Source organism: Pinus tabuliformis, chromosome 7, assembly GCF_031772625.1.
Source record: "Pinus tabuliformis cultivar Carrire ecotype Pingquan chromosome 7, CPIR1, whole genome shotgun sequence".
NCBI lineage: Eukaryota > Viridiplantae > Streptophyta > Pinopsida > Pinales > Pinaceae > Pinus > Pinus tabuliformis.
Genome location: NC_142293.1, coordinates 622682181 through 622696413, shown reverse-complemented (window position 1 = coordinate 622696413; position 14233 = coordinate 622682181). Strand labels below are relative to the sequence as shown.

Here is a 14233-nt window from a genome sequence, read left to right as displayed (position 1 = left end):
GGCAAAATCTCTGTAGATGACAACAATAGGAATTAGTTCCTAGATTAGCTCCAGTTTGTTGGGAGGGAGTTAATGCATCCTAAATTTGAGTTGAGAGGATTTATGAGGCAGTTAGATTCTCCTTGCTATATAACAGGTATTCATACGGATGGTTTGGGTGTAGTGTGAGAGTTTATGTAATCTCCTGTTTGATTAATAAAGAATTGCCGATGCCTATGTTTGGTGGACGTAGCCCAGATTGGTTGGGTGAACCACGTTAATTCCTGTGTTGCCTGTGTATGATTTAATTGCTGAGTATTTGATTTAATTTGTTGTGCATCTGATCTCCAACAATTGGTATCAGAGCACGTTGGAGGAGTGGTGCAGCGTAGGAGTGGCAGGTTCAAATCTGCTGGAAGTTGGAACTGTTGCCTGCGCGTTCGACTAGGCGGTATTGAACAAGTGTGGCACGTCTGCTGGAGGTGGAGCCGGATGTGTTATGCGCTGGGCACTTGAGGTATTGACCTGCTGCGTGGAGACCAGAGCCTGCGTTGGAGGTTGATTCTGATCAGCGCGCATTCAGAACTGAAAATGTGATAAGTGGTAGGTGCATGCGATTCGAACCCTTGACATTGCATATGTTAGTCTGTATCAGTTTGATTTCAAGAGAAACAAAGCAATAGATGTCCTAAGCTCTATGCCAATTTAGTTACCAGCTACCCGGGCTTGATTCATCTCATCAGCATTTTTGATTCAATTGGAACTTAATCGAGTGGAGGCAATGGACCAGATTCAGGACTGATTTTTTTTTTTTTTTTTTTTTTTTTTTTTTCTGTGGAAATTTTTTGCGTGGAGGTATTCAGAACTGAAGTTTTTTTTTTAACGTGGATTTTTTTTTTTTAAACTGTTCACACGTATTACTGCATTGGACATGCGCTGAGTTGAGGTGGTGTGTTAATTGATTGTTGCGTGGAGATTGCTGGTCTATTCGTTGCATTCTTGGTGCGCAGAACTTTTGATGCATACACTTACATGTTCTTATGTTACCGGCCTCTGTTATACTATATATCTCAGTTGTATGTATATCTGGTGTGTGAAGATTTATGTGTTGTGATATATATATACCTGGTGCGTATGTGTTTTATTTAATAAGTCAGAGGGTGTGGTTGCCAACGTCTCTTGGGCGCACGGGATTGGCGTAACTCCAAGGTTCATTTCCCACGGAATAATGCACAACTTTGTTTTATGTATGCGGTGTCAAAAGTACTCAACGTTTGTGCTTTGAAAATCAACATTTGTATACTCAATTTTTTGCAACTTGGTGGTAGTATATAGTTGCATGAAACTTGTTTCTTCAAGTAGATTTCTCTCTTACTTTATTTTGACTAAGCATTTTTGTTTGAGAATTCATGAATACAAAGGCAATGCCAGATAAGGCATAGACAATTTTTTTTTAATTGCTGGTCTTTAAAAAGTTGGATGTTGGAGATTATTGTGTTTTTTGGTTGATATAAGATGGCAAAAACTCAGAGTGCTCGGTTTGAAATTGAGAAGTTTAATGGCAAAAATAATTTTGAGATCTGGAAGGTGAAAATGTATGATTTGCTTGTCCAACATGGTGTGGCAAAGGCGTTGTTGGGCAAATCCAAACAGCCTTACAACATCACAGATAATGAGTGGGCCGAGATGGATGGAAGAGCGATAAGTGCTATTTGACTGTGTCTAGCTGATGATGTCCTGTTTAATATCGTGTCAGAGACAACAGTTGCTGGTTTGTGGACGAAACTGGAGAAACTGTACATGACCAAATCCTTAACCAATAGGATTCTCCTGAAGCGACAGTTGTACAGTTTGCGAATGAAGGAAGGTACATTGATTGCTGATCATTTAAATGATTTTAATACTCTTCTTGTGCAATTACAAAGTATAGAAGTAAAAATTCAATCTGAGGATAAAGCTATTACTTTATTGTGCTCGTTGCCCGAATCATGGGATCATTTTGTTACTTCTATAAGTCTTAGTTCATCAGAAACTATTGAGTTTGATGATGTAGTTGCATCCTTATTATCGGAAGAAACAAGGAGAAGGTCGCATTCCGAAACCTCTACATCAGAAGCTATGATGGTTAGAGGTCGTTCGAAAGAAAGATGCCCCAGGAGGCCGAGCGACTCACGTTCAAAGTCGAAAGGGAAGAAGAGTAAGCTAAAGTGTTGGTTTTGTGGCAAATCAGGGCATTTAAAGAAGGACTGTTGGAAGGGACAGTAGCAAACTTCAAAAGCAGATTCTTCGACAGAGAAGAAGGAGGCATATACGATAGATACAGGTTCGGCATCTGGTTCAGGTATGAGTGATGAAGTATTATCAGTTAATGTGTCAAATCATGGTCAACATTGGTTGTTAGATTCCGGTGCATCAAACCACATGTGTATCCATAAAGAATGGTTTAAGACATATAAATCAATTGATGATGGTGTTGTGTACATGGGTAATGATGTAACATGTAATATTGTGGGAATTGAGAGTATACAACTGCAAATGTTTGATGGGACAACAAAAATATTAACTGATGTGAGGCATGTACCAGATTTAAGGAAAAATTCGATTTCATTAGGAGCACTTGATTTCAGCACATTTAGTTTGAACAGGTTTCAGATACTGGTCATCAAGAAGTTCCTACAGATGGTAGTTAGCCAATCGAGGAAGCGCTAGAAACATCATTAAGGAGGTCGACAAGAATCAAATGGCCACCGAGAAGGTATGATGATTATGTCACTTCTGTTGCATTTACTACTAATGACGATGAACCTCTGTGCTATCAGGAAGCAATAGAAGGTTCGAAGAGTGATAAGTAGAAAGCAACCATGAAGGACGAAATGATGGCCTTGGGTAAGAATAACACATGGGATCTGGTTGAGCTTCCGAAAGGCAGGAAAACTGTGGGGTGTAAATGGGTTTTCAAGCTGAACGGGGTGTGAATGATACGGAAGACAGGTACAAATCGCGACTGGTTGCAAAAGGGTTTTCTCAGAAAGCCGGTATTGACTTTCATGAGAGTTTTTCACTAGTGGTTAAAATTGTTTCAATTAGAATTGTGTTAGCATTAGTGGCTTTTCTTGATTTAGAGTTGCAGCAATTAGATGTTAAGACTGCATTTCTACATGGTGACTTAGATGAGGAAATTTATATGGAACAACCGGAAGGGTTTGTTCAGCATCGCAATGAGAAATTTGTCTGCAGGCTCAAGAAATCTTTATATGACCTGAAGCAGTCGCCTCGGCAGTGGTATAAGAAGTTTGATTCTTTCATGTTGAGTCAGAAATATGTTAGAAGTGAATATGATCATTGTGTTTGTTTTAAACAGTTAAATAATGACATATTCATTATCTTAGTATTGTATGTTGACGATATGCTTTTAGCAAGCAAAAGCATAGAAGAAATCAACAGGTTGAAGGCTCAGATGGCAAGGACGTTTGATATGAAAGATCTAGGAGCAGCAAGACAGATTTTGGGCATGGAGATTTTCAGAGACAGAAGCAATGGTAAGCTATGGCTATCACAACAAAGGTATATTGAGAAAATACTTTTGAGGTTTGGTATGAATAACGTGAAGCCTGTGTCAGTCCCTCTCGCTTCCCATTTCAAGCTTTCTTCGAGTTTATGTCCTAATTCAGATGAAGAAAAGGATTATATGTCTCGAATTCCATATGCTAATGTAGTAGGGTGTTTAATGTATGCGATGGTGTGTACGCGACCAAATATTTCACATGCAGTTGGGGTTGTCAGCAGGTACATGGCAAATCCGGGTAAAGAACACTGGTCAGCAGTGAAATGGGTGCTTCGGTATCTGAGAGGCACAAGTAGATATTGTATCACTTACAATAAGAGTAGTGAATTTGTTTGCGGATATGTTGATTCCGATTTTGCAGGTGATTTGGATAAGAGAAGGTCAACTTCAGGGTATGTCTTTACTCTTGCAGGTGGAGCTATAAGCTGGATGTCAAAGCTACAGAACATTGTCGCTTTATCCACTACTGAAGCAGAATACATTGTTGCTTCGCATGCTTGCAAAGAGGCGGTTTGGTTGAAAGGTTTGCTTGGTGAGTTTGGTAGGTTACAGGAGAACATCAGGTTACTTTGTGATAGTCAAAGTGCAATACATTTGGCTAAGAATCCGGCTTATCATAGTAAATCAAAGCATATTCCAATTAAGTACCATTTTGTAAGACAGGTTATCACTGAAAGGGGAGTCTCTCTTGAAAAGGTGCATACAAAGGACAACTGTGCAGACATGTTCACGAAACCAGTTTTGTTGGAGAAGCTATGCTGGTGTTTGGCTTCTCTTGGCTTGCAGAAAAGATAAAATAATAATAACAGGGCATCAGGCGAATTGTTGTCAAGGTGGAGATTGTTGAGATTTTCTGTTTTGAATAAAATAGGCAAAATCTCAGTAGATGACAACAATAGGAATTAGTTCCTAGATTAGCTCCAGTTTGTTGGGAGGGAGTTAATGCATCCTAAATTTGAGTTGAGAGGATTTATGAGGCAGTTAGATTCTCCTTGCTATATAACAGGTATTCATACGAATGGTTTTGGGTGTAGTGTGAGAGTTTATGTAATCTCCTGTTTGATTAATAAAGAATTGCTGATGCCTATGTTTGGTGGACTTAGCCCAGATTGGTTGGGTGAACAACGTTAATTCCTGTGTTGCCTGTGTATGATTTAATTGGTGAGTATTTGATTTAATTTGCTGTGCATATCTCCAACATAACCATATTTAGGAAAAGCAAAGTTTCTTATAAATCAAGCCTTAACTTATAAAATCTAATAATTGGAAAAAACAAACCCTAACTTATAAAATCTAATAATTGAAAAAAAAAATTTCCAATAGATTATGAATGTTTTTTCTTTTTTTTTTTTTTTGTTTAGATGTGTTATATGATCAGCGCAGAGAGTTTAGATATGTTATATGATCAACACAAACAAAAAGATGGGATTTGTTATTAACAACTTGCAAATCAGATATTACCACAAATTTCTCTAACTCGTCGATTTACTTTGTTAGAAACCATTAAACCGAACACGAAAATTATGAAAACAATCACATTCGTCGAGTAGTTTGATTTTGATCAGATCCCTGCCCTGAACCAACTTCTACGTTCGCGTCAGTGTCATGAAATATGCGAGAGAACACGTACAAAATTTAGTGAGAATTAATAAAGTTTTTTCTCTGTTCTCCAAATTACAACGATTTTGAATAATTAACGGTATTCTATATCGCGTAGTAGGTTTTCGATTTCACCAAATTACAACCGAGTCATCCATATACTATTGATATTTAATTTCACGTGACTTGTACTTCTTCGCAGTCGATGACAAATAAAATGCTTGGGAAGCAATTCAACTAAAAGGTCTCCGACTGTGAAAAGCTGGGGAAGAATTAAAGCTGATCTTACTTGAATTGATTTTTTTAATCTTCAACAACTATACGTATCTGGTGGAAATTTAAGCCACGTATTATGAACACAGATTGCTTTGTGAACATGGAAGCACGGGGCGAATTAGGAGTAAGTGCAAATATATGATTTATCATTTTCAAGTGCAAGTAACTGGTAGGACGTCTTCTGCAATGTTCGTTGATATCTTGTATGCGGAGGCAGAGAGTTGGGGTTCTTGTCATCCGAAGGAATGGATACTTATGTCATCCGTTGCAGGGGTTTCAATCACTCTTGTCGTGCTTGTGTTTAAAAATGTGGCGAAGAGTAAGCAAAATATATGAGTTATCATTTTCAACTTCAAGTGAGTGATTGGACGTTTTCTGCAATGTTCGTTGAGATGTTATATGACGAGAGAATTAGGATTCCTGTCATCCGAAGGAAGAGAAGAAATCAGTAAAAATTATATATATACCATGAAAGGGATAAAAATAGTACGCGGTATTGGCTCATCCCTCTGCAGGATTTTCAATCACTCTTGTGGTGCATGTGTTTAAAAATCCCGGGCGAGCAGAGTCCCAGAACACAACCAAACTCGATCACTTGGACAGAGCATCAATCGGTAGGAAAATCACACGAGTGCAAGGAGAAGCGATCCCATTTCTTGGAAAAAAACAATGAGAAAAGGTCGCTGGTCACCTGAAGAAGATGAGAAACTCATCAATTATATGATGAAGAAGAAGTACCTTATGGGCTGCTCCTGGAATTGGGTGGCAAAGCAAACTGGTAATTAATCAATTAATGAAGTACCCATTCCCTTTTAATTTCAATTTTATTCTGCTGCTATCTTCAATTCAATATCTTTAAATAGCTGAGTGACAACCGTAACATTCAGCGGGTTACTCTTTTGTTTTCCCAAAAAAATTAGTGTCAGTATATAGATCAATGAAATACAAATGACTCTATATATAACAATTTCCTTTTTCAATTTATAGTATTGGAGTAAGTATTGGAGCAATGTTCAATAATACAATATCTATTTATTTTTTTAATTAAAATAACTTATTTATTTATGTGATTTTTTATTGTGATCATCCATAGTATTGTGTGCCTCTTATCAAAGTTGTCAATTTTAAAGAGGATTTATCTTTAAAACATAAGTGATAGATTGAAAGATGCTCTTAATAACTAGAATAGATAAATACTTAATCCATAAATGCATACCTAATTTTTAAAAACTAAACCGAGATTACAGAGTTATATAAAAATATACATCATATAGAATCTATAGATCTGTGTAGTGATATAAAAATATAGATTATATTAGATTTTAAGTTTTTGTGGTTGTTTTTTTTTAGAGATTTTTTATTGTGATCATCCATAGTATTGTGTGCCTCTTGTCGAAGTTGTCAATCTTAAACACGATCCATCTTTAAGACATAAGTGATAGATTGAAAGATGAGATTACCAACCACAACAGATAAATACTTGATCCATAAATAAATACAAACAAAAATCTACCTAACTTTAAAAAACTAAACCTAAGTCTAAGTAAGACTAATTAATAGATAAAAATATTTAATTTACTATATTAAATGTAATTGTCTTATTATTAAGTAATATTTAATAATCATTGCTTTTAATTTTTATTATCAAATATCCAATATTTTTATTTCATACAGATTTTTAACTTAAGTGAAATTTACATCCTCAACTTAATTAATTTTATAAAACTTATTACTAAATTATTTTATAAAATATGTAATAAATTAATATCTTTTTAATATGAAACACTAACTTAATAAAAAAAATTGTTTTAATTATTAGTAAATTAAAATTGATAAAGATTTATTAAAAAGTGAAAAATTAATTATTTTATAAGTAATATTAATAATAAATGAGTAATAGTAATTTACTAATTTATATTATATTAATTTTATGATGAAATATATAATTATTTATCTATTTAGAATTATTATGTTAAATTAATATTAATATCGGTTAGTAATAATAAGATTATTACTAAGAGAAAGTCCTAATTTTGATAAGTAGAATTAATTTTTATATATTACAAATAAAATAGTAATGATTATTAACTAATAAATAATAATAATAATAATATTAATTATTTAATTATTTAGTTAATAATGATTAATAATTTAATTATTAATTAACAAAGAAATAATTATTATGAAACATATTATTAATAAATAATAATTTATTAATTTATTAATAATTAATACTTGTTTCAGGCTGAGTTTGTTATAATTTTTAAAATTTTTAATAAATTTCTTATAAAGAGTAATTTTTAATTATTAATTAAAGCCATTTATTACTCCTTATAAGTATTTATTTATTAGTTTTTTTTTTGAAGCTGTGGTTCATGGTCACTGAGTGGCCGCTACATCCACGGTAAATATCGGGATAGTTCCACCCGAAGGGATTTGCCCGTTGGCCAATCTTAATAGGCCTAACCCCGAGGGCGTCGAGGACATTTGACCCCGTGACCTCCCAACTGGGAAAGTGCTTAGCAACGGGAACTCGACCATTTGAGCTATCCCTTGGGGCGAAGTATTTATTTATTAGTTTATTTATGTTTCATAAATAATTAGCGAGTAAGGTTAGGGAAGAGGGTTCATACCTCGAGTACTATATCTTAGAAGACCTGGAAGTATTGATATGCCTAATCACTGCAAGCCAATTTCCATTGATCTGATTCCCACCATCCATTTTGAGGTGATTCAGACATTTCCTAATCTCAAGTGCCTCTTTGATTTTCCTTTTATGATAATAATCTTCCCTAAAGATAATCTTGGCGCTCTCGAGACAAACATGATCCTTGGTTTTTGAGGAGTGATCTGCAAGTGCTGAAGTGCATGATCTCCCATTCTTGATATCTGCTTCATGTTCTTTAAGTCTAGTTTTTAAGGAATGCCCTGTCTCTCCAATATAAGTTTTGCCACAAGAACAATCAATCTTATCAACTCCCTTGAGCTCATGTTGATCGATGCTATCCTTGACAGATCTCATATTTTGCTTAATTGCTCCACAAGTTGTAAACTGAGTGAATATGTCATTATTTCTTAGAACCTTGGCGATTTTATCCATAACCCCTTGAATGAAAGTAAGATAAATTGTCCCGCAATTTTCTTTAGGGAGGACCTTTTCTTCAACCATTTTTATAGCCTTCTCAATATCATTTTCCTTGTATCCTATATCTTTAAAGACAAAGGTTAAGTGCTTAATCTCCTCATCAAGGTGATTGATGTTGGAGATTGTGAGGGCTCTAACAGCAAGAGTGTTAAGGACCCCAAATTTTTGGGATGGATGATGGTACAAATCGGCATGAAGGTAGCTCTTGGTGTCAGTTTTCTTCCTAAAGAATTGGTGTCCCAAAGTACCATAGCACATCTAAGCATGATGTTGAGTATAGATGGTAATTGTGGGTGAAAAGGGATCTGTTGAAGGGTGCCATATACTAAAAATCAAAGAATTAATTGCGGGTGAAAATGGAGTCGTACACCATTGCTGAGTTCAAAGGGAAGAGAGCCATAGAGGGCTACATCAATCAACAAAGTGAGGGTCAACGAGTGGAAGAGAGTTATCACAAAGGATTATGTCAAGTACAGTGAGGGTTTTCGGGTTGAATAGAGCCATCGAGGAGGTTGGGTCTATGAACCATAGTAGGGAAAGAAAAAACCATACTTTTCATGTAAAGGAAGCCATCGGGTCTTTGATTTGTGTGCAAAGGAGGGTTTGTTACGAATGTGCAAAACAAAGGTTATTCCGGAAACCCTAGCCAAGCCATGTTTAGAAGAGGTCGAGCAAGTTCATAGTGAGAAAAAAATATAAGAACCTTGGAAAAGAACTGAATACATTAAGAAGTTGAGCTATGAGAATGACTCCCCACACAACACATGTTGACTACAGATGTAGAGAAGTCAAAGAATCATGGTACGTTTTTATCTTGTACAAGTGTATATAGTTAATTAAAGTTAGATGGAAGATAAATTTGGGTGAAGGCTAAATATATTTTAATTATATACATAAACATTCCAAGTAATCGAGTTTGAGAATTGGTTGAAAAATAAGGTTTTTGGGGGTTTAGAAAACAAGTTATGAAAAATCGTGTTTCTCTAAAATAAGGTTTTTAAACTGAAAAATTGGGGTTGTGAAAGTTTTTTTTTTCAAATTGACACAAAAAAATGATGGAAAGCCCTTGTGTAGAGAATAATGGAAAAGGTGACAAATACTAAATTTCAAGTTGAGAAATTTAATGGAAAGATAATTTTGAATTATGGAAATTAAAAATATGAAATTTACTAGTATAACAAGGATTGTAGAAGGCATTAGGGGGCAACAAGAATAAATGTGCAATGATCACTGAGGAATATTGGAAGGGTCTCGGCGCTAGAGCCCTTAGTACAATTCAGTTATGTCTAGCTAGTGATGTCGTGTTTAACATAATTAAAGAAGTAATAGCAGTACGCTTATGGACCAAGTTAGAAGGATTTTATATCACATATTATTTTATGAATCAGATATAATTGAAGAGGCAACTATATAGTCTAAAAAAGAGAGTAGGTAGAAAAATTGTACATCGCTTGTGTGTGATTAATACTCTTGCTTGTAATTTTAATAACATTGATTTTAAAATCAATTATGAAGATAAGGAAATTACACCACTGTGTTCATTTTCTGAATCACGGGATCATTTTGTAAGTTTGATTAATTAGATTAATTGAAGCTCTTGAATTTGATTATGTTATTGGAGTATTGGTGTTTAAAGCGATGAGGAATACATCAAGTACTGAAACCTTTATATGAGAAGAAAAAACTATTGTAGGTGAGTACAAGGAAAATGAGAAAAGTTGAGAGGTACATCTAGATCAAATTCCAAAGGAAAAAATAGTAAAATTAGATGTTGGTATTATAACAATAGTGGGCATATTAAGAAGGATTGTTATAAGAGAAATGATTCCAAGGATGACATCAAAATGAGGCAAATACACATAAATCAAACTTAAGTAGGATTGATGAATTTTTGTCTATAGTAATGTTTCTCAACACTATAAAGATTGGTTGCTAGATTCTGGCACCTTTCATCATATGTGTCCACATAGAAATTGGTTTTCTTAATATGAAAAAATTGATGGTTTAATTGTTCTAATGGAAAATAGTATTTCTTGTAAGATTGTTTAGGTGGGAAGCGCCAAAAATTTAAATTTTTATGGTATTATAAGAACATTAACCATTATTATAGAGTGCTTGAATTAAAGAATAATTTGATATTTTTGGGATCTTTGAATTCTAAGGTCATAAGTTTATAGCTCACAATGGAGAACTGAAAGCATCCAAGGGCACTTTGGTGGTTATTGAGGGTGCTAAGACATGAAATTTTTATAAGCTAGATGGAAGTATCTATGTTAATAAAGTGATGACAACATGTGAAGATACAACTAAATCCACTCATTTATGGAATCACTGACTAGGACATATGAGCCAAAGAGTACTACAAGTACTGATGAACCATAAATTACTTCCAAATTTGAAATATCTGGATCTGAATTTTTCCAAATATTGTATATTTTGAAAGAAATGTAGATGTAAATTCAAAGTAGGTAGTCACACTAGTAGAGGAATTCTTGATTATGTTCATTCTAATGTTTGTGGGACATCCCCTACTCTTTATTTTGGAGGATCGTCATATTTTGTAACATTAGTAAATGATTTCTTGAGAAATGTGTGGGTTATGTTGTCAAAAGAGAACATGATGTGTTTAACACATTTAAACTATTTTGACTAATGGTAGAAAACAAAATTGGGAAAGCAAGCAAATGTTTAAGAAGAGATAATGGAGGTGAGTTATGTTCTTTAGAATTTAAAAATATATTGGAAAGAACCTAGGATAGTGAGACACAAAACCTTTGTATATACTCCCCAACAAATGGCATAGAAGAAAGCATGAAGATGGCTCTTCTAGAAAGAACAAGAAGCATGCTCAACAATGTCAATTTGCATCAAGAGTTGTGGACATAAAGTAGTCACTACTACTTTTTATCTTGCAAATTCATCACCATTAGTCGCAATAAATTGTAAAATCCCTGAAGAGATCTCGGAAATTCATCCCAATGATTATTTAAATTTAAATATTTTGGTTGCAAAGTGTGCATTCTTATTTCTAAGAATCAACATTCTAACTTAGGCCATAGATCAAAGAATGATATATTTGTTGGGCATCATGATGTTGCTAAGGGATATATATTTTTTGGGCTCCTAGTACCAACAACATTATCATCAACAACGATGTGATATTTGATTAATCTCCTCTCATTAAGTCAGAAAATGTAGAAGATCCTTTGAAATAGGAATATGTGCAAAAACATGGGTCATTAAATCAAGAAATTTAGTTGGAAACCCAACTATCTATAGACACAAGTAAGAAAAAAGAAACTTTTAATGGTGAAAAAGTAATAAATGCTAAAGGCATTCAAGGAAATGTCGTAATCCCACAACCAAAACTTTGAAGATCTACCAGGGAGAGAAACCCTCCTACAAGGTATATCAATTTTACTTCATATGCTATTTTGGTTACCATTGACTCCGGACGTTCTTGTTATTAGGAAGTAATATATGTTATCAATGGTTCCAAATGGAAGGTGGCAACGAAAGAAAAAAAGTATGTCTTAGAGAAGAATAAAACTTGAGACATGGAAAATGTTTCTAAAGTTAGAAAGGTTGTTGTATGTAATGGTCTACACATTGAAGAAAGGAGTTGATAACTTTTGACATGGTAAAGGTTTCTAAAGTTAGAAAAATTGTTGTATGTAATGGGTCTACACATTGAAGAAAGCACTTGATGGTAATGTTAAGAGATATAAAGCTAGAAAAGTCACAAAAAGTTACTCCCATATGCAATGCACAGATTTCTACGAAATATTTTTTGCAATTATTAAACTTGTATTTATTTGTATTGTGTTAATACTAATTTTTCTATTTAATTTAAATTTCAAGCAATTATATTTGAAAAACATACTTTTATATGGATATTTGCATCAGGAAAAATTTGTCCAACATCACAATAAAATATATATAACTATAAATTCAAAAAATCATTATACGAACTAAAACAATAATAAATTTCGATACAATACCATACAATATAAACTGGTCAAATTAAATAAATAAATTTAAATTTCTTGAAACTCCACAATTAAATGGCTAAATTTATATAATTCAGTAAAACTTTAAAAACCAAAGTAGCTCATATATTTAAAATTTTAATTTAAATAAAAATATATATACTATTAATATAACCTAAGAATTATATTACCACACCAAAATATAAAATATCTAAACTCAGTAAATGCAAAAACAAAAGACAACTTTGAGTGGTAGAGCACCTTATAAATTTTTCTGAACGTGTATACAGGTCTGCAGAGATGCGGAAAGAGCTGCAGGCTGAGATGGATGAACTGCTTACGACCTGGCCTTAACCACAGCCCGATTTCCTACGAGGAAGACAAAACGATCAGACATTTGCATTCCCTTATCGGCAACAGGTTTCCAATTTTGTCAATTCATGCTCTTCCCTAATCTTCTTTGTTAATAATTGTTCAAGTGATTCCATGCTCACTTTCCTTTCCTTTGATTTGGGAAATGAATGGCATTACCTACGCAGGTGGTCTCAAATTGCTGCCCATTTGCCTGGACGTACAGACAATGAGATCAAGAACTATTGGAATTCTTGCATGAAGAGGAAGGGAGGGCTTCTCTCTTCCTCGTCCACGGAACCCAACGGTAACAACAACACAAAATGTAATATTCCCTCGCACGCTCCAGATCCTTATATGTCGCTTCACTCTGCCAAGCCGTTGGGAGTTATTCCTGACAGTCACATGCAGTCAATTAATAACATCTTTAATGTAGTTGCCTCTGCAGAAAATCAGCACGATCGTGTTGAGGACGTATTTGATTTAATTGATGTAGACTGCACCAACAACCACCAAACTTCTTGTTCACAACTGTGGATTGATCACACCAATGACAGCTTCACAGAGGCTTTTACATCTCCCGGTCTGCAAGCGCAAGGACATACTGTTCAAACTGCAAAATCGCCCAGATACGATCAACTGAGAGACACATGGAGGACATTGCTGCCGCCTGCAGCGCCAGGCTCTGCAAACAACGATCTCGGCTGTACAGTCATCATTCCAGCTCTGGTTGAGATCAGCGACTCGCTGAAAGGGGAAAGTGAAAATGACAATGACGTGATGATCGACAATCTGTCGTTCACAGCATCTTCTGGAAAAAACGCATGTAGCAGTACTTATTCCTATCCAAATGCAGCTGATTTCAGTAATGTTTATCCACGAGCTGAGCCATACCCTGCACATAATCCCCTCTCCCAATTTAGTGAGCCAGCAATTTTATGGGCCGACTTTGATCAGTACTTTAAAATGCAGTCTCAAGATCAGGATGATCAAGATCAGGATGATTGCAAAGATTCTGGGCAACAACGGACATTAATGTCGCTAGGCAGAAGAGGTAAGAGTTGCCTGGGATGGGAGAAGTAGTGGTTGGTGATCAATAGGATTGCTTAATAATGGGCAACGAGGAAGCCAACGCTAGTGTAAAGGTGCACTGTAGCCACGAGATCAGATCTGTGATAGCTAACCAGTCAATCAACGCAGGGCATTCAGCCTTTGGGTTATCCTTTGTAATTTACTTTCGACCTTTTTTAACTCAATACTCTAATATGATTGTATGCACAGGAGAGTGATTCATGACCTCATTCAGCCGGTGTATATTTTAACATATAA

At 34.8% G+C, this 14233-nt stretch overlaps 1 protein-coding gene across 1 annotated transcript; it reads left to right on the top strand.

Moving 5' to 3' along the window:
• The first annotated feature begins 5924 nt into the window (after positions 1-5924).
• LOC149248976 (uncharacterized) lies at positions 5925-13987 on the top strand. The gene is made up of 4 exons (XM_089451558.1): positions 5925-6197; positions 12844-12973; positions 13093-13229; positions 13341-13987. The coding sequence occupies exons 1-4, from the start codon at positions 6089-6091 to the stop codon at positions 13985-13987; spliced, it is 1023 nt and encodes a 340-aa protein (XP_089307684.1). The 5' UTR covers positions 5925-6088.
• Positions 13988-14233: the final 246 nt, after the last annotated feature.